This window comes from Tauraco erythrolophus, chromosome 4 (assembly GCF_009769465.1).
Source record: "Tauraco erythrolophus isolate bTauEry1 chromosome 4, bTauEry1.pri, whole genome shotgun sequence".
Taxonomy (NCBI): Eukaryota; Metazoa; Chordata; class Aves; order Musophagiformes; family Musophagidae; genus Tauraco; species Tauraco erythrolophus.
Window position 1 is genome coordinate 23,866,658 of NC_141468.1, and position 20,047 is coordinate 23,886,704.

The 20,047-nt window shown below is 39.1% G+C and overlaps 1 protein-coding gene across 1 annotated transcript; it reads right to left on the bottom strand.

Moving 5' to 3' along the window:
- Positions 1 to 1,200: 1,200 nt before the first annotated feature.
- On the bottom strand, positions 1,201 to 19,221 carry HDAC10 (histone deacetylase 10). The gene is made up of 20 exons (XM_086610511.1): positions 19,157 to 19,221; positions 18,189 to 18,323; positions 15,854 to 15,950; positions 15,057 to 15,154; positions 14,873 to 14,977; positions 14,594 to 14,662; positions 13,844 to 13,970; positions 13,304 to 13,369; positions 12,849 to 12,908; positions 12,380 to 12,469; positions 10,977 to 11,083; positions 9,302 to 9,369; positions 8,538 to 8,811; positions 7,824 to 7,914; positions 5,742 to 5,827; positions 5,193 to 5,246; positions 4,492 to 4,576; positions 3,867 to 4,052; positions 1,898 to 2,057; positions 1,201 to 1,226 (listed from the first exon to the last, which is right to left on the bottom strand). Exons 1-20 carry the CDS (start codon positions 19,219 to 19,221, stop codon positions 1,201 to 1,203), a joined length of 2,049 nt encoding a protein of 682 aa, XP_086466637.1.
- Between the last annotated feature and the right edge of the window lie 826 nt (positions 19,222 to 20,047).

The window sequence follows — 20,047 nt, forward strand, 5'->3', positions numbered from 1 at the left end:
TGAAACAGAACATCTTCATGTTCTTCAGCTTTTGTTTGTGAAAAACTTTGACGTGGCTTTTAGTTTCTTTTGAAGTAGATTCTCATTTCAAAATGTTCGAGGACTGGGTATCATCAATAACTGAAAACTAGTATGAATGAGAAGGGAAGCACTGGGAACAGTTATAAAAAGAGGACTATGGAGACAGACTAGTTATTCAAATTAGGGAAAGTTGATCTCAGTAGTAACACCAGTGTAAACATAATTTGAAGTTTTTGAAATCAAAAGGTCACATTATTGAAGCCACAATCACAGAAAAGTGCTCTTGAAAATGAGCCCTAAATCGTATCTGGAATGCTGCAGAACAAGGCACACTATAGCTATTGCCTCGGAACGTCTATTTAATTTAAAGAACTCACATGGTGCCAGCCTTAGGCCATCACCACATCATCTCTGGAGGTTTTGGGTCTTTCCTTGTTATATAGACAATTTACATTTGAAAAGAGGGTAGAGTGAAGTCCTCTTTACACTGCTTTATTCGATTATGTATTTGTAATTTTATATATACGAAATATCATTCCTTTTTCTTTCATGCCCTGTATAGTTCATGAAATTAAACTCAAATCATCACAGGTATGATGTAGGAAATGCATACACTATGGCTGTTCAGCTGCTTCTCTTTCTTCTTGGAACGGACAACAACTCATTAGAAGAATTAAAAGAACAGACCATGTTAGTTGAATCCTTTACATCAGACTATGGAATGAAATTGCATTAATTTGAAGGACCTGTTGTTAAGTTTAAACTCCCAATGAAACTGTGGTGGTGGCAGCAGTGCAAGCACTCTGGTGTTAAGTTGAATAACATTAAATGAACAATCATAACAGCCAAAACATTTTCAGATTCCCGCCTGCTGGACTTGTTTAACATTCATGCCGTCAAGCTACCGCATATGCCGGCCTGACTGCACAATGTCACAAATGACAGAGGCCCTGATTTGCAGCAATGAAGTACAGGAGCTGTTTTCAAGTGTCGGCCTTGAATAATTAGTGTCAATATAGAATCTGCAAGCACAATTCTTCAGTGGAAAATACGAGTTTTAAGTATTTTAAAAACAGGAGACACTGTTTAGAGATTGACCATCTCTTTTCCTGATGATTTAAAAAGCAACATGCACAGCAGCACGTTTTCTTTTTCGTCTGCTGTGATTCTGAAGTGAATTCAGTTTCTTGAAATCCCATCCTTCGCTGGAAAGAACAGCAACAAGAAAAACCATTACTAATCAAGCTCATACCACAATTCCCAACCCCATAAGAACATTTTCATTGGAACCAGACTGCTGCTCTTGACGATTTCGTCTGAAAGAGAGCAGGGCATTTTCCTTCAGAAAAAGATGCCCACCTTTATCATTGCTTCTTCTGTTGAAAACCAAAAGTTACTCAGTAGAGGAGTGTTTCTAGCCAAGTATGCTTGAAAACATACACACCTGCCTAATCTGGTTCCTATACAAATGCAGCTATTCATGAATGCACCTTAAGCACAACTAATCACTACTGAGTTAAGTGAATTTATTTGTGGACAAGTTAAATGTAAATAAAAATGTAACGTGACACGTTAGCAATCAGTGCCAGTGCGCATCTTATTAACCATTCTTTAAGCGTGTCATATTTTGGTAGTTTCCTTTCGAAATTTGGAACAACAGTACTCAAAGTTCCCAAGGGTACAGTTATGCTACGAAATTCAGTGCTTTCTGGCTCAAGTGGCAGAATTAAAAGCATTCAGAGTTTCATCCTTTTCACATTAGATCAGCGTGCTCCCACTGACTTTAATATCCCATTGACTTACAGGATCCAGCTGTATTTTATAATTTTTTCAGAAACTTGCATATATTCATAAGAATTAAAGATAGACAACTTACCTGAACACTGAAGCATTTTCCATTCCTGCTGAAACTGGTCTCTTAATAATTTTATTTTATTTACCTTTTCTTGAGTAGGAGGTACATAAACTCCAAAGTGAGGCGCAGAAGCACCCACTAATGCTTTGGCTACGTTTTGCATTAAATTTATCTCTGTGTCCTATTTAACAAGAAAAAAAAAATACTCCTGGGAATCAAACTTTCTTCATTTCAGTACTACATGAAATATTTTAAAACAAGATTTTATAATGAAGTTGCTAATATAAATAGCAAGAATGAGAAACTTTCAGTTTTCAAATAAAAATGTGTCCAAATGCAAAAAGGTTTTTCTGAAAAAGGTAAATTAATTTTTATCTCCTGTAAAACTTTTTTTTTTCCCCAAATAGAGAAAGAATCTCAGTTTTCTTTTTGTGATTGAAAAGAAATAGGGCTGTGTTAAAGGCAGGAAATGTTAGGAGAGAAGGGGATCATGGAGCTTGTTTACTTCGTGCATCATTTATTTTTTATCTGTAGAAAATAGTGATTTATTTTGCTTCATCAGAATGTGACAATTTTTGGACTCCTGACAGTCTAAATCAATGTCATTTGCTCACAGAAATTACATTCTGAGGTGTCCATAGTATACGAGGATTATTAACATTTATTCTGAATGCTGTAACTCTATTTTATTTTTAAAAGAGAGAAGTCTTTTTTCAATTATTCTAAAAAGCCAAGCCCATGCATTAGAAAATCACGTGTTAGATAATATACTGTTATGGAGCTACCTGCAAAGTGCCAATATAAAAGTCTCAATCATTTCTTAAAGATGTATGCCTAACTTCCTTTTTATGCCTGAGTTTACCCTTCAGAACATCAGTAATTCTTTCCATTTCATACTCCTAATTAGCAATATGCAAATACACTGTTTCTGTACACTGTGTATCAATCTACAAATTATATTAGCTTAGACAATTTACGTATCAGTATTGTAAATTAAATAACATTTAAGAAAACTACAGAATAGAGCATATCAAAATCCACTTAATTAGCAGCTTAATGAATAGTATATCTTTAATTGGATACTTAGCAAGAAATGGATTAGAATAAAATTGCATGTGTGAACACCATTGTTTCTCCTTAAGGACAAACTAGAAGACACGAGACTGTTTCGCAGAACACACAGAGAAATTGTGTTACTCACAGCCACAAGATGCTGCAGAGGCCAAGAGTGTAAGTTCAGTTCTTTAAGAGATTAGACAAATTCATGGAAGATGCACTCACTGGCACTTATCACACACTGGTCTGGATACAGCCTCCGACTTCCTAAATTTAGAAATCCTTAATGCGGTAGTGTATGGAACACTAGACCAGGGAAAGATCCAGATATCCTTTATTTCCTTTCCCATGCTCTCTATCAGAAACACAAAGCTCTGGTAGATTTGTCCTCAGTTATGTACTAAGGCAATTAAATTCACTTAAAGGATATGTGCCATTTTGATTTATTTTCTGCATGATGGAAGTCGTGTGTGATGAAGTACAGCATGGGGGAGAGAGGGAGAGGAAATTTAGTGGACAAACAGGACAATGGACGGCTTTCAATCACTTTTGATGGAAAGCGGCCATATAATTGACAGAAAACAAACATCTCTTTCCAGGAGACAACTCTGAGCTGTGAATCCCAGGTGGAAAGGGAAGCTCATCCCCAAACTGTGGCAAACTGTCAGAACACGTACTGTCTGTAGCCACAACCACTGGCTTGCATTCATGCAGGCTGTCTACAGCTCGGTATGCGTCTGTGTCTGGTCTTGTTCTCAGGCTGGGGAGAACGCTGGGCTACGTGCGTCACGCACCAGGAGTACCAAAGACAGTACAGATACAGCCTGTATTTTCTACTGAGCAGCTTGAAGCAGCTCATACCGAGCATGCTGCAGCTTGATTTGAGTTCTGACCTAGGCACTCTGAAGTACCACAGCTTAGCACCACTTCTTACCTCTATCACTGCAAAAATTCGAGACTCGGCTAATCCTTGTAGTAAAGCAAAAAGCAGAGAGATTTCACTTATTCCAAGGCTCCTGTTTGGTCCAACAGCTATTACTGTCAAGTTAGGTTGATAACTATACGCTACAGGAAGAATGAATCCAAGTACAGCAGAAAAGAAGTCATTTCCTTCAGCATCCTTTAACAACAATGAAAAACTGTTTAGCACAAATGTAAAGCCCCAAATTCTCAGATAAAAAACAAAACAGCGAGGTGAATCTCAAAAAGCTTTTGATTGACCTAGGAAACAGGATACTGATCTATTTTCACAGCAATATTTATATTAAACATGTAGATTATTCATCTCTTCCTTAGTGTCTTTGCACTGCAACTCTGCCTTCTTGAAGATGAACTACTGTAGCTACTGAAGGTTTCCCCAACCTACGCGTTCTAATACACTCTGAAGATCTGTGAAGGAGTAGTACCCTGACAAGGGCAAGCAAAGGAAATATTTTCAAAGGTCCACATTGCAGTGAGGGGTGTAATTCTCAGTATCATTTTATGAATTTGTAAACATATTCTATTATTTATGTTAAAAAAGTTTTTCTCCTGTATTGTTTCCAGAAAGTGAATCTTACCGCTTTCCAGTTTAGAGAAATAAAGTGTTTGGAGCTGGTCTTCCCAGACTCTTCTTTCTCACAAATATGTATAATTAGTACTTTTCTGTAAATAAAAACTACATCTGAGTATTTAGCCAAAAACTTCCAATGAGATAAAAAGATATTTTCTTTCATCATTCTTTAAATATGAATTAATAACACAGGAATTTTACATTACTACATGCCATAATGTAAACACCAATTAAAACTGAAATCCTCTTTAAGGTATTTTTAAAAAGAGTATTAGAGACTATGGACAAGTTAGTTTTAAGAAAAAGGGGAAGTGGCAAAAAAAGTTATAGATTAAAGATAACATTCAATAAGGAACTCAGTATCAGCACTATGTGCCCCCTGCAGTTATAGGAGGGTACACCCTATATCATTAATAATTGCCTTCCTTATTACTTCATATTTTCCATATTCTGTTTTCCATAACAATCTAAATTTCAATTAATATAGGAGGATTATACTTTAAACCTACTACTAAACTCATAAAGTGGCATTTAGATATAGCAGTTTGTCTTTAATTTGAGGATGTTTTGCATCTCGTCTCATGCTAAACTTGATGAACATCAGCTCATTACTGATTCCTTAGTGCAGATTTCATCGTACGTACGGACACTTATGAACATTTATAAAGCCTTTGGGATTTGACTCCCTGAAGTAAGTAGAAACCTCACCCATCTTCTGTGTTCGGCATGATTTGCATGTCTCCAACAAATATACAAAGCACTCTGCAGAAAACAAAGAAAAACATGCGTACATTTACATCTACAAGTAAATATTTTGAATTAGTGCAATTTGTTTAAAGAGTTTGCATGTAGATTAGATGCATAAAAAAGAACAGATACTGCTTCTGAATTTGGTCCATTAAAAGAATAAAGAACATACATTTATGATAGCTCAAGGGAATTCCTTTTCTGCCACCAAACACTGGGGGAAAAAACAAAACCAAGAAAACGTCCTCAGGCCAAAGACAATTGAAATCTGACAAAGAAAACGTAGGCTAGCACAGCAGTCAAACAGTCATCCTTGCAAACGTTTGGCCTTTGTTAAGGCAAAAGACTTTTGCTGGCAAATACAATATTGTCTGTACTACGTATTGAAAATGCTACGCAGGTTGGGATGCTATTTGTTTTAAAATTAAGGTTTCAAAGGCAATTTGCTGTATTTCACACACTTATTTTCACATTTTGTCAAAAGGCCCCAAATACAAGACACAAATTTACCTCTGCAATCCAAAATGAACAGAATGTCTTAGTGCAACAGCCACAGAAACAGCAGCTGTGGGTGATTCTGCAATTCCATTGCATGCCTACAAAACATATTTTTCATTCACATGTAAATAATGTTGCACAAGATAGTGTCATTTTTTAATTGTAACAACTGTATTTTCACTTGTTTATATGTATCATTCAAGCAAAGCTACAGCTGTATGAAAGGAATCTTAGTGATCTATTGCAGTAGACTTCAGAAAACGTTTTTAATTCATTTTCTACAGAAAGGCCATATTTGATCATTATGTCAATGAGCTGCTAAATTACTTCAAAAGTATGGAGCCATGCTGAAAGGCATGTCCTTTTGCAGAGGACAGTCATCTTTACTGCTTCCCTCTATAGTCTGCAGATTGGATACATTCAGTGCACCAGCAGGCAAACTGCACCAGAAAAATACACCCTGAATTGTTGTCCATGAATTCTGACTCCTCCTTTAATCTAGGCACGCTAAATTCCTTTCTGGAAAATACTATGACAGCATTACTCAGTCAATCTTTCAGTGTTCATTTCTGTTGTGGTAGTGCTTTGAATGCTACATGAAAGCCAAGAAAAAAGATAATGCATACTCCCCCTCCTCACTCCTCCTCTTTGTATTCGTCAAAATAAAAAGCTCATCTGCAACTCATTAAAAGTTCCATTTCTTCTTGCCAGTTATCTTTTTTTTTAATTTATTATTTATAGGCTCTTCTAGAGATACGTGCAGTCTACAATGTTAGAAATTTGTCTCCAAGATCTACATATGTGACTTCCAATAGCAAGAAGATGCTATTGGAAGAAAGAGGCCATTCTGGCAGCTACTCTTCCTCACAGGTCTGGTACTATCAAGAGAGCTTTTCATTCAAAGGGAGAGACTGATTTATTATGATCTAATAATGTTTTTTTTTTTCCTGATGTTTTTCTTTTTTCTTCTCCAATACTGAATTGGAATGACTCTGTTCAGAATCACAGCACACACAGAGTGAAAGCGTGTGAGGGCATGTGTGTGTGCATGTGCGTGCACATGCATTTGGACTGGAAGGCAAGGGATGGGGCATCCACAACTTCTCTGGACAACCCGTTCCAATGCCTCGCCACTCTCATTGTAAAAAATTTCTTCCTTCTGTCTAATAAAAATCTACCTTCTTTCAATTTAAATCCATTACCCCTTGTCCTATCACTACACGCCCTTGTAAAAAGTCCCTCTCCAGTTTTCCTGTAGGCCTCCTTTAGGTACTGGGAGGCCGCTAGAAGGTCTCCTTGGAGCCTTCTCTTCTCAAGGTTGAACAACCCCAACTCTCTCAGCCTGTCTTCATAGGAGAGGTGCTCCAACCCTCTGATCATCTTTGTGGCCCTCCTCTGGAGTTACTCTAACAGCTCCATGTCCTCATTATGTTGGGGACCCCAGAGCTGAACGCAGTATTCCAGGTGGGGTCTCACGAGAGCAGAGCAGAGGGGCAGAATCACCTCTCTCCGCCTGCTGGCCACGCTTCTTTTGATGCAGCCCAGGATACAGCTGGCTTTCTGGGCTGCCAGTGCACATTGCCGGCTCATGTTGAGCTTCTCATCCACCAGCACTCCCAAGTCCTTCTCCTCCAGGTGGCTCTCAATCCATTCTCCGCCCAGCCTGTACTTGTACTTGGGATTGCCCCAACCCACGTGCAGGACCTTGCACTTGGCTTTGTTGAACTTCATGAGGTTCTCACAGGCCCACCTCTCCAGCCTGTCAATGTCCCTCTGGATGACAACCCTTCCCTCCAGCATAGCTGCTGCCACACCACCACACAGCCTGGTGTCGTCAGCAAACAGTAAGTGGGTGCAGCTGCACATAGCATGGAATCTTGTAACAAAAGGTAATGCAGAAGTAAACTCTGTCCTAAAGACAGAATGCAAAACTCCGTGCATTAAGACAGGAACATTTTTGACATTTCTTGCTCAGATTTCTTGCTGCTGCTCACTGGTGCTTGACACACCACCTTCTGCTCCCCTTAACTGGAAGGGTGAACGCCAGAAGAATCCAACCTTCCCCCTACCCCCCAAGATCAAAGCAGTTATTACCTCCTTCTTAAGTATTTTATCTAGGATGGCCAACATACTGCCAAGAGAGAGCAAAGTTCTGTCATCTTTCACAAGGTCTGCATAAAAGCCACTGTAAAACAAATTATATGAAAAAACACTAGGTTAGAAGCAATAATGCTTTCAAAGCGGACACTGATACGATACTTTGCAATTAGTATTGATGGGATACGTTTTGTATAGGTCCTACACATTCATTCTAAAAAATCTAGCTTTGCAGGAAGATGACAACACTGCTGCCTGACTGCCTGACAGTCTTGAGCTCTATAAACCTGTCTCCATTCTGCTCTAGAAAGAAAACAAAAGTGTCTGGTGGTATTTAGACTTTCTAAGACATAAACGTTGAGCTTCTCAAGTCAGACCAGTTTGATATTTTTTTCAGCTAAAAGTGGACAAAGAGCTTTAAGGCACCTTCCTAGCAAAATCTCTTTCTAAATAATTACATTTGCACTAACTGTTCTATCTTCATTGAAACCGTTTTCTCTAAAAGTATTCTGATTAGTTCTTTAAAGGACTTCAAGGCTACAAGTGACAACCAACACCAACGTCTTAGTTTTTCAAAGAAGGAAACTCTGGCTATAATTAAGTAGACTAAGGCCAAAAAGATGACCATGGCAGAGAGAGAGCTAGATGACAGCCTGTACAGAGACCTCTCATCCTCATAATTATGTTGAAAATGAAACAGACAGGACCAACCTGACAAGAGCTTTCATTTCGGTTTTGTCCACTGCCTTCACCAAATGAACGGGTACAGGGAGCAAGTGTGTTGAACCTTTAGAGTCAGTTGTTGTTGCTGTTTTGATTGGAGGCACTGGAAATAGAATATTTTTCATGTGCAGTTCCAAAAACCTTTCCACTTCAACAGCTGCATCCTTGTTAGTCATCTTAAATTCCTGTTCTGTGGAGGGATTTGTATTAGCCTTCTTTAGTAACTGCGATTTGGTGCTCAAATTCTGTAAAAATGATGTGTCTAAAGAAAAAAAGAGAGAGGTTTCACGTCTTTAATTCCTGAGCAGTGTGTTAATATTTCGTTACATTTATTTATTTATAAAATGGAGTACATCTGTATTCCTACTATGCATATTTATTTCCCAGCGCTAGCTACAATGTTTCCTACCACAGATGTTATTTTTCAGTGCTGCTACATTTATTTTCATCTAGTGAAAGGTCATAAATGATAACAAATCTTCTGCCCATGTTTTTGACACAGAAACCAGCATCCTCAAACAAAGATATCAAAGTACTAATTTTGGGCATGATGTTTGCCAGCTTCAGAAGTTCTTTTCAGACCAGATGAAGACATGGCCTTGAACAAAGCCTCACAGTGCTTCATCAGTCACTTGATAAATAACTGGCAGTTCAATTATTTTACTTCACTGGTATTCATCTTAATCATTTTGAGTTTCTGTATGAATCCATTTACCAATTCCATTTGCTTGAAGAAAGAGAAGAGTAATTACCTTCATACTTCAACCATTTCCAGTAGGGTTTATGTGCTGCTCTCACATTTTGAATAGATTCAATAGCACTACAAAAGAAACAGGATCAACAGTATCAGCACTAATGAAAATACAGGAAACATAAAACTTACCTCAATGAAGAAGTAAAACCCAAAAATCCAACTGAAAATGAACAAGCTCTGGTCTATTCCATGAATGCAGAACAGAAAGATGAAGAGAATGAGAGTCAATGGGCAGATTGCTTGGAAATATTAGATTCAAGAGTCAAAAAGAAAAGTGAGGAATACGTGCAGTGTGTACATGTATTTACACATATTGAGTGAAATTCCAACCCTGCTGTTTGAGGAAACACACCTGTCTCTGACTTCAGAAAAGGCAAGATTTCGCCTGTCTTTGCTCTGTCAGACATTTTACCTACAGATTGTAAAGATGTGATCAGATTCACTCAAAAGCAAGATGACTGTTTAGGAACCAAGTAAATCACATTCCCCGCTATTCTTTGTGTTGAAATTTATTTTTTATTATCACTGGTATTTGCAGCACTATAGCCAAATGGCCCTACTATGTTAACTATCATACAAACATAATCCAGGTCATGTTAAATCCAGGAAAAATTCTCTGTACTTGGAGATTATTTGTAAGGTGGTCAGGAGCTGGACTGATGTAATGTATAAACATGTAATCAACTCTGTATTACCTAGGATGATAGCAACCTGAGATACTACAGCTGGTAGAGAGGAAGAAGAGGTGATACAGAGGCCATGGGATGTACTGACAGCAAAATCACCAGCTTTGCTCCATCACAGTTTACCAAACCCAACTCTGCGCACAGCCTGTTTATATCCACGCTGCTTCCCTGACTGATCAGAGCTCTGAGTTTTAACTAACACAGTCAATTGGCAGGTGCTGCCTTCTACTCACCAAGACACATGAGGAACATTACTGCTGAAAAACACACAGGACAACTATTGAGGTGGGAGAGAGACTGAGGACAGAACATGGAGATGAGGAAGAGATGGTAGAGACAGAGACAAAGATGCTGTTTAGATGCGGGACCGATGGAAGCCAAAAGCTTCAGAATGTTTTACTAAGTCACGTTCACCTCTGTGCAAACACAATCTTACTGTCTCCAAAAAGAAGTTAGACCTGAAGTTTAATTATCTTGGTACAGTTCCACAGTTGAGTGCTTTCGCACCCCAGGCCTCGACGCTCCAAATTCCAGAAACCCAATGAGTCATCAAGACTGGCGCTGCACAGCATCAGCTCTCACTGGCGAGGGAAAGGCCAGCTCCAGCTACTGCCGTACTACAGCAACTGAAGGGGCTCTGGAGTCTGAAGAGCTAATCCTTGCAGTTACATACTTTCCCAAATACTGGCAGTTATTAACCGGTATTGCCTTGATTACAACAGGATCATCTCAGCCTTGAGTGAGATGGTTCTCTACAGGATACCAAGGCCCAACGATAAATAGCATAAACTTATAAGCCATTAGGAAGTTCTCACAACTTGAAATAATTTCGGAAATATATCTATACAAAACTGTAGCTTGGATGACTTTTTTGGAAAGCAAGTTATTCAAAGCAGAAAATAATATAAAGCATCATATAAAAAGCATGCATGTCTTCAGTCTCTTTGATAAATACAAGGGTTGTTCTAAAATTCTTCATACGCTCACCTTAGGCAAGGTGCCATTTCTCCAGTTATTTGAGGTACTGGATCTCCAAGCAAAGTTTTTACAGTCATGCAGACTGATTCAGACAATGACTTTAAGTGGTATCCACCCTAGAAAAAAGTATTTTGTGTCACCTAAGAAATAAGCATTTGTAACATCTATCTGAATAGCACCATGGAAAATAAATCAAACTTTTCAAATATATCTGAATTTACAGAAACAGAAGTTGATATGCAAGTACACAAAAACAGTAAGTTAGAAACCACTCGCTGAATTTCAGTGGCATCCCATGATTCAACTCACTTTTCATGGTTCGATTCATTTCAGAAATCAGTCATGACTTTGCCATGACAACCCTGGGAACATACACCTTCTCCACTGCTACCCATGATACGCCATCTTCAGCAATTCTTGTGGAAGATTCCTTAGAAGGCGAATACTATCACTGTCCTCTAAAATGTCTGTACAAGGGAAACCTCCCACAGCCCGACGCTTGTAAGATATGGTTGTCCTAATGGTTTGGGAGAATTTGGAGAACAACTAGAGACAGATTTAAGACTGCTAGATTGCAGATGATGGACTGCTTCCTGTATACCACCTGTGGAGTACTCACATCATCTATATTAGGCGGGGATGCTTATTTGCACTTCAGCTATTAGACAGAAATATCTATAATAACCTGCTGGAGGGAAGGATGATGGAAGAAAGGTTATGCAAAATAGATGTCAAGTGAATCAATTCATAAACAGTTCACTCTTGGAGACTTTGCTGGCGGTAGTAGTTCCACATACCTATTTACCTGAAAAGCCACCATTTTTCTAACATGCAGCAGAAATAGGGAGTTGAAATCTAGATTTCAAAAGGAGGAAACATTTTTAATTGTTTTAATTGTTGAGGGGGGGGAGCACTCAAAAAAAAAAAAAAAAGAACTTGCATAGAGGCTTTTAATCAAAAAAGATGGAGTTTAGTAAGGGCTCCATTACCAAGAGTGTATTTAGGTTAAAGGTTCTTTAAACTCTCCTGGAGTAGGACATACTTGCAAAAACATTGGCAATGCAGCCTATTCACTGAATACGTTTTAATGAGTTGGGGACTGTCCAGAGCAGCAATCTAGTCACTGTTCAAAAGAACTGAATGTACCTGTGGAGGATACGTTTGTTTGTACAATCAGCATATGCTCCTCTGTTTCAAAATTTTAAGTTAAAAAAATCAGGTTAAGACATGCGTTTATTTTCATGTATAAAAGCATTGCCAAATCTTAGCCATTTTTGCATTCCTGATTCTCGAAAGAAAGATCAAAAGAATAAATTACTTTTTAAGAACTTTCACTTCCTAGCTTCTAGCTTGTCCTATATGGCTCTAATACAAAGACCCTTCCCCTGACAGCACGTTTCCAAAGTCTTTACCTCTAGGATGACACACAGCTTTCCATTAGCTAACTGCATCAGGAAACGGGTAAGGTGGGCAAAAACCTCAGGAGTGGCATTCATCTGACCCTAAATCAAAGAAAAAATTTTAAGAGATAGAACTCTGAATCAAAAACATTGGTCACAAAAACCACACACAGCCTGAAACACATGCATCTGAGTTGTAATACTGGAACACTTGCCTCTTATTGTACCTAACACAACGCAGAACCAACTGCTTTAAAAGAAGGTGCAAAAACCAACACAGTAATTACACCTATAGGATAATTCGTCTTTACATGTCATGTTGCAGTATTTAATGAGCTAGGGTCAGCTTAAAGACTCAAACATGTATTTTTAGCTTAGTCAAAGTGAATTTCACCTAGCAATCACAGGACATTTAAGAGCTAGGAATATTTTGCAAACAGAGTCATGACTGACAACACAAAGGCCACAAAGAGTTACTTACTTCAGGGTCTCCAATCCCAGAATCGTATCCAGAGGAGACAAGAACCAGTTCAGGATCAAACTGTTACAAAACAGACATTCTTATATTCTATTTTCAATTTTATACTGGATTTCAACTGTACCATGTTCAGCTGTTTTTTTCAGCTAGAATATGAACACAAATAAAGACTCTTCTTGAATAAAAACTAAGATTACTCTTTTATACTATTCTTATTCCTGCTAGGGAAGGTGCAGATCATTATGTTGAATATTTAAAAGCTAATGTTCCATAAATATTATTTGGTTGATCAGGACATTATTCAAACCAACAGAAATAACATGCTAACTGTGCTACTGGCTATTACTGCATTTCTACCTAACATTCAATGGTACCTGCTTAAGTAGTACTTGGGAATCATAGAATCATAGAAGTAGTCTTTGATTTTTCTATTCAAACAGAAGAGCAGTAAAAATTACCTCAAAAGCCACTGGAAGCAACACATGGAAAAACGCAGCAAGATAATCTGAATTTCCCATTCCAACCTGTAAAATGTGAGAAATAGAGGTCATATTTTCCTGATGGAATAACAAATTTTCTAAGGTTCTTCAAGACTTTAGGGAAAGACAGTATCAAAAGTCAAAGATAAGGGATCCTTATGAGGTCAAGTAAAACAAACTCCATTTAAGTAAAGTGCATAAATATCCACCATTTTTCTCTGCTGAATGAGGATGGATGCAATAATCTCAAACACCTTCTGTTTTGATGGTTAGGCAAGATATTCCAGAAAAAAAAAAAGAGTATGTGCATGTTTTTCTCTCTTTTTTTTTTTTTTTTTTTAATTTAAATTATCATATTCTGAGCCATATTTCTCATCAGACATTCGACTGACAGGAAGGAGCTACGCTATGCTAAGACATCTGTCAAGCAAGTGAAGCAGTGCATTTCTCAAAGCATTACACAAAGCGCAAGATATGAAACTACTGCATTTGCTTTGTTGTGCTTTAAACAACGTTTACCTTATTCCAAGGTAAATTTATGTTAAAACCTTTTCCTTTTCCCAGACCCACAGCATCATAATCAGATTCTTTGAGTGATGGCCAGAATTCTTGATGTTCATAGCGATGCCAGGAGAAATACAAAACACTGAAAGATACAAAAAACAAATCCAACTTGACAAAAAGATTCTGAAACTGACTTTATATCCTGAACCTGCTGACTGTATTGACTAAAAGCATGAAAATAGTATCGTCCTTTCCTCTTAATGGACTTGAACTGTGAAACATGGTACAGTAGGTCCTATGCTAAAACTAACCTAAGACAACTGCTAAAAATTTATTGTATGCATGCAATCCCTTCTCACCAAAGACACAGCACTTTCAGAAGAGCAGACTTGTTTCTAGAATCTAATTCTGTGGCTTTTCAGAAAACAATGTGTTTTATCCAACTACTATTTGAATACTTGAACTGAGATTCCTGAATAGAGAGAATAGAGATATGGCCTACGTACTGTCACAGAACGATCTTACGACTGGCAAACCAAGGTAGTCACATTGCTCACTTTGTTATTCCTTACATATTTCTTTTTGTTAGAATTTTCCCTCTATCTGATAACAAGTGAAAACAACAAAGTGACTAAAATAGCAAGGAAAATATTTCGTGTTTTGTAAGACCCTAGTTTTAGAAAGTTAAGAAATCCTATTTGTTATAGAGGAAAGCAATATTTAACCAGTTAACATAAAAAAAAATAAATAAAATATCCTTCAAACCTTGGATCCTCTTCAAATATATATTGAGTTCCTTGCCCATGGTGCACATCCCAGTCAACAATAAGGATTCTGCACAGATCAGTAAATGAAAAAATTCAGCAGAAGAACCACAGCATCTTGACTTAAAGCAGGTACAGACGAATGATGTTTTTCTGTCCCAAGAGTTACATGACACCCAGAAAGCTCTAGACATTAATCTATATCAGTACAAAACCAAGCAGCTACTGAAATGCTGTACTTGCATATGATAAGCTTCTCTAGGGTCAGCCATGCACTTACCTCTGCAGGCCGTATTTCAGCTTTGCGTATTCTGCTGCAATAGCAACATTGTTGAACAAACAGAAGCCATTAGCTGCGTTTCTCTGGCTGTGGTGACCTGGAGGTCTAAACCAAAGTTTTATATGGTTACTTAGAACAAAGGAAATTTTGGGGAGCAGTGAAGACTCTCTTACATCTTTCTTACCTTACTAATGCCATTCCATTGCATGCTTTTCCTGACATCACAGTGTCCACCAGCTGCAAAGTTGCTCCTACTGCTAGTCTGGCACAGCTATAAGTGTTCTGAAAAAGAGAATCTATTTGTTGTCACCAATCACTCATCAGCTTGTTTTAACCTAATCACACATGAGGTGCTTTACACCCCAACAGCAAATTATCTTGACACAAATCTACTCTACTGAGGTCGTATGCAGATAGTTGAAAGCAGAATTTTATAACACAAATTTCAACGTGCTTTCTGCTAGGTTTACCTGTGATCACCATATCCTTTATAAGGATGTTCTCTCTGGAGCAGTTAAGAAACATGAGATGAACATACTGAACTGGCTAGTGCAATAACATGGCATCTTTGAAAACAAGCAATTAAATCTTACAGAAAAAACCAAAAAACAACCCACACAAAAGACTTGACCTTCATTACCTGGCACAACATTTAAGAGAGACTGTTACCAAAATGTGATTGTCACTAATGGTCTACAGAGACATTAAGTAACAAAAATAGAGCTAAAAAGCTAAAATTTGAGCAGTGCGCTACACTGGCCTGAAGCAAGTACAGAACAGATGACAAGACACTTGACCAATTTATGTTACAGCATTAAACTCTACTTGAAACAGATAACAATAATGTCATAAATATATGTAAGTCTATTTAAATGGCAAAAAGTGTATTGCTAGTTTTCCTCTACTTAGAAAAGTGAGACTCAGACGTAGAAACACAAATACCTGTAGCTCCCAATAGAGAAAGCAGTTTAACTTACACACCGGATGAAAGAAAAAAGCATCGTAATTTCCAGAGACTCTTTTCAGCTCCTCTTCATTCATTGTTCGGGTGCTTTTCGCCACTTCCAAGTGTTCTGAACTGCAGAGGAGACAGAGATTAACACAATGCTTAATTAACACAATGCTTAATTAAGCAAACAGACCTATAAAGGCTTTTTTTAATGCAAAATGTAATTAAAAGTAACAGAATATATTTCGAGAACGGCTTTCTGTGAGACTTGAGAAGTCCGACAGGTACTCTGGAATGCTAGTTTTGGGATACAGTGAAAAAAAATGAGGAGTGCTATGACAGCAACGTTCTTCAATGTCTTAAGAAATTTACATTCTTATCCCTTTTCCAGCAGCAAGAGCAATTAATCTTGCTTTCAGAAAAAACGCTCTTCGTTCATCATGCAACAACCTGTTTTGCAATTTACACTACATATACACACACACATCATCTCAACAAGAACTAAATTTGGATTCTGATGGTCATCAGAGTGAGAGTTGTAACTCTGAGATGTGTCTAGTGCTCCCTTGTTCTACAGAAAACAAGTATTTGAATGAATCCCTTATCAGGCGTGTACTAACTCCCTCTTTGCACTGGTTCAAGAGTGTAATAAGCCCTAAGGCACTAGAATCAATGTTCCCCCAAATTCTCTGTCGCTGCTCTCCTGCCCTGTGTAGTGAGTTGGAAATGGAGGCTGGTGGCATCTGCCCTAATTCAGGACACAATAACTATATACATTCCTCTAAGCGGACAATGCCAAAGCAATCAGAATTTCACAAGATGAGACACGCTAGTGCTGCCTAATGGAAATAGAGCTAAACAGTGGCTTCAAAATGAAGGTGTTAACAGGAATAAAACCATATGAACCTGAATGACTATAATTACTAGTTTGTCAGTAGCCTCATAACTAACTGAACACACATAAAACATTTTTATAGGAGTCATATATTTGTATCAATCTAAAAGGATTTTAAAAAGGAAAGAGCTCTACTATCTCTAGCTTACCTAGGGAAACCAAGACAAGACTTAGTGAAGTAATTTGTCCCCAAGTAGTCTAGCAGGAGCAACTCAACTGAGAACAGTGATCAAAGCCTCTTCAGTACTCAATCAGCAGTGTATTTACTATGAAAATAAATTATATTGGTACACAGCACTAATTGCATTCTAACAAACAAGTATGTTCCAAGGAAAAATACTGTTGTGGAATCTGAAAATTTATGCATGACTTGGGATCAAGCTACAGTCCTCGTCACAGGTGTCAGGGCCCTGAATGCACCCCTTCTCTCCTAAGGTTTGGCTGCTGGGTTCAGAATCAGCTTAGAGATAGCACAGCTGGTCCCTTTGTAAGAAGGAGCTGGGAGCCTCAGTAGAGGTTTCCTGCAATCAGCTCTGCTAAGAAGTCTCAGCAGAGGCTCCCCCTCCTTCCCTTGGCACCTGCTTTTAAGATAAGGCTCTCATCCTTGGCTACACTGCAGCTGTGTTGTGTAACCATGCCTGTATCTGGCCATGAACCCCACAGATCCAGACCTGGACCCTGACTTGTGGGCAGACTCTCTAGCTTGACCTCAGACTGGCCATGTCACTACGGCCTTGTCAGGCACTCTAAACTCCTGGCTGAATCCAATTACCACCACTGGACCTGTGCTGCTCACCTCACCTGGGTATCATGGGATTGTGCCCTTGTCCATGAAGCCACTGCCTCTGGCTGCTTTGTCATCATGCTCTGCTCCTGACTCTCCTTGCCTTCCACAGAAGGCTGCCCTTGCCTGACAAGGGCAAGCGAGCACACAAGCAACACGTCGAATCATCTACAGGTGGTTGCAGAATCACCACACCAAGGTGACAAATGCCAGAGCAGACGTCATTGCCATGACTTTAGAATAGGCAGCAGGCTCCTGCTCCCCTGAAGCCCTCGCCCTCAGAATTAGCTGCAAAGTTCTTCTGTTTGGTTCATTCTATCTCAAATACGCTTAAGGGGAGATTATAATCTTTCTAAAGGAATATCCGTTTTCCTACACTTTTTAAAGTCCTGTCCCAATTTTTATTAGAAGTTTACTTTTATTCCTGTGTATAAATCAGCATGCATTGCTCAACAACTCAAGGAGTGAGAATGGGGATTTAGTGGAATAGCAGATTCATTCTTCGGCACCTACACCATACTCAGCATTATTTGTCTAACTTTAAGCATGACAAATTTTCCATTGAAATTACTAGAAGTCATTGAGTTTTGGAGCTGATCTTTTCAAACGGAGCAAAATACAACCTGGAGGTATGAGATCTGTAATTTCATTGAATTAATCTGAATGGTGATGAAAGTAAGTTTCAGACCTGTGAACCAACAGGATCTCCTCCTCGCTTCCTTCTCTGGCAGGCACATGGACACATCTTTCCAAAAGACGGTAATGTTTAAGCTGCTCATAGGAGGATGTCAGTCTTTCTGGCACTTCAATATCACAAATAGGACTAAAAATAAGCAACAATCATATTACTATAATACCATACCAGCACAGCTAACAAATACACTTTATAATCCCTAGCTTTTAGCTTCCCATTTTAAGAAGATTCATTACCCTCATAGAGGGACATGTGAGAGTAAAAGAAAAATACAATACTTTTTGGTTTGGAATTGATCCAAAAATTGGTTCTAAAATATGTACGCAAAAAATGGTTCTTAAATAAAAAAGAAACACAGTAACATCATTTTTTTTCCTCTCTCACCACTGAAAGCAGCAATGCTTAACTACAGACACAGGAACGCTGAAATGAAAAGCTGAAAGTGAACAGAGGAGAAGTGGGTTTGGTAGAGAAGACAACAGTGGACTGTTACTCTGAGCACTGCGAAGGTACTGGCTTAATTTATACAAATTTCAGCAACTGGCATATACCAATTTCTAACCAAAATTAATTGATGGGTTTCAGCTTAGCGAGTATATTGACATATTTTTTCCAAGATCAATGATACTTCAGCTTTATAAACAATTTAATTAGCTTAAAATCCTTTATTTAGAGGGCTACTCAGATGCTTAAAGCTAACACTTCTTATTAAGGCCTACCAGACTGGAAGCCGACAGCTTCTCAAATCTAGCTTCAGATTATCATTATGGCATCTGGATACAAATTGGGAACAAAATAAAACATTTTTCCCCAAAAGAAAATACTTCCTATCTACCAGGAAAATGACAGTGGTATCAACCACTAGCTATTTCCTATTACATTTGCAAAAACGCATGTACTTGGTACTTTTCTCAGAAGTCCTAATAAGAATCTCTCCATCAAAAAGGACGGCACTGACTTACTCGGTCCAAAGCAGTTTATGAGTGGTCATCTCCTCATCGTAAATCAGCGCTGTTCCTGAAGCCATTGCTACAGACGGAACAAAACAAAAATCTCAAGACACATATTTCAGGCAAGAAGCCTGAAACACATATTAAAACAATCTTAACATTATATTACACCTGCTCGCATGATGATTTTGTACTTTGGACTTTGTACTTACAGAACGGAATCAAAGGAAATCATTCGGGAGGAGCCCTGACAAGACCGAGCAGCGAGGCACCGAGCAAAGCTAGTGGCACAGACATGGACACACGTGGAGCAGATTCACGATTGTGTGAATTTTCCAAACGTCGGCACAGGTATTCCTGGTGCAGCGAAGGGGTTATGCCATCTCTCCAAGCCCCTCCGGCCCTTGCCGAGGGCCTCACAAAGACTGCGGAGGAGCTGCGCACAGACCCCCTCATCCCACCATGACACGCAGAGACTCACCTGTCACGGCTGATGTGAAACACCACAGCCCCTTGTGAAAGCCACAAATTCGAAAAACAGGATCATATGCACGACGGATACAACTACAGGGATGCGTCGTGTTTAAAACCTTATCGGTCTTTCAAAAAACCCAAAAGAGACGTTTAAGAGAAAAAAAGAAACCGATGCAAAGAAAGCGCAAACCGCAAAGCCGCCCGCTAAGCCGCCTCACCGGAGCTGCCGGGGGCGGCGGAGAGCGCGCCAAGGCAGGCCCCAGGCCGCGGGCCCGCTCCGCGCCGCGCCTCACCTCCCGCCGGCCGGGGGGCCCGGCAGCCCCAGCCGCCCTGACACGGAGCCGCCCGGGCCCGCGGCTGGAGGCGCCTCAGGCCCCGGGGCAGCCCGCGCTCCGGCAAGCGGCGAGCGCAGGAGACCGCCGCTCCGCG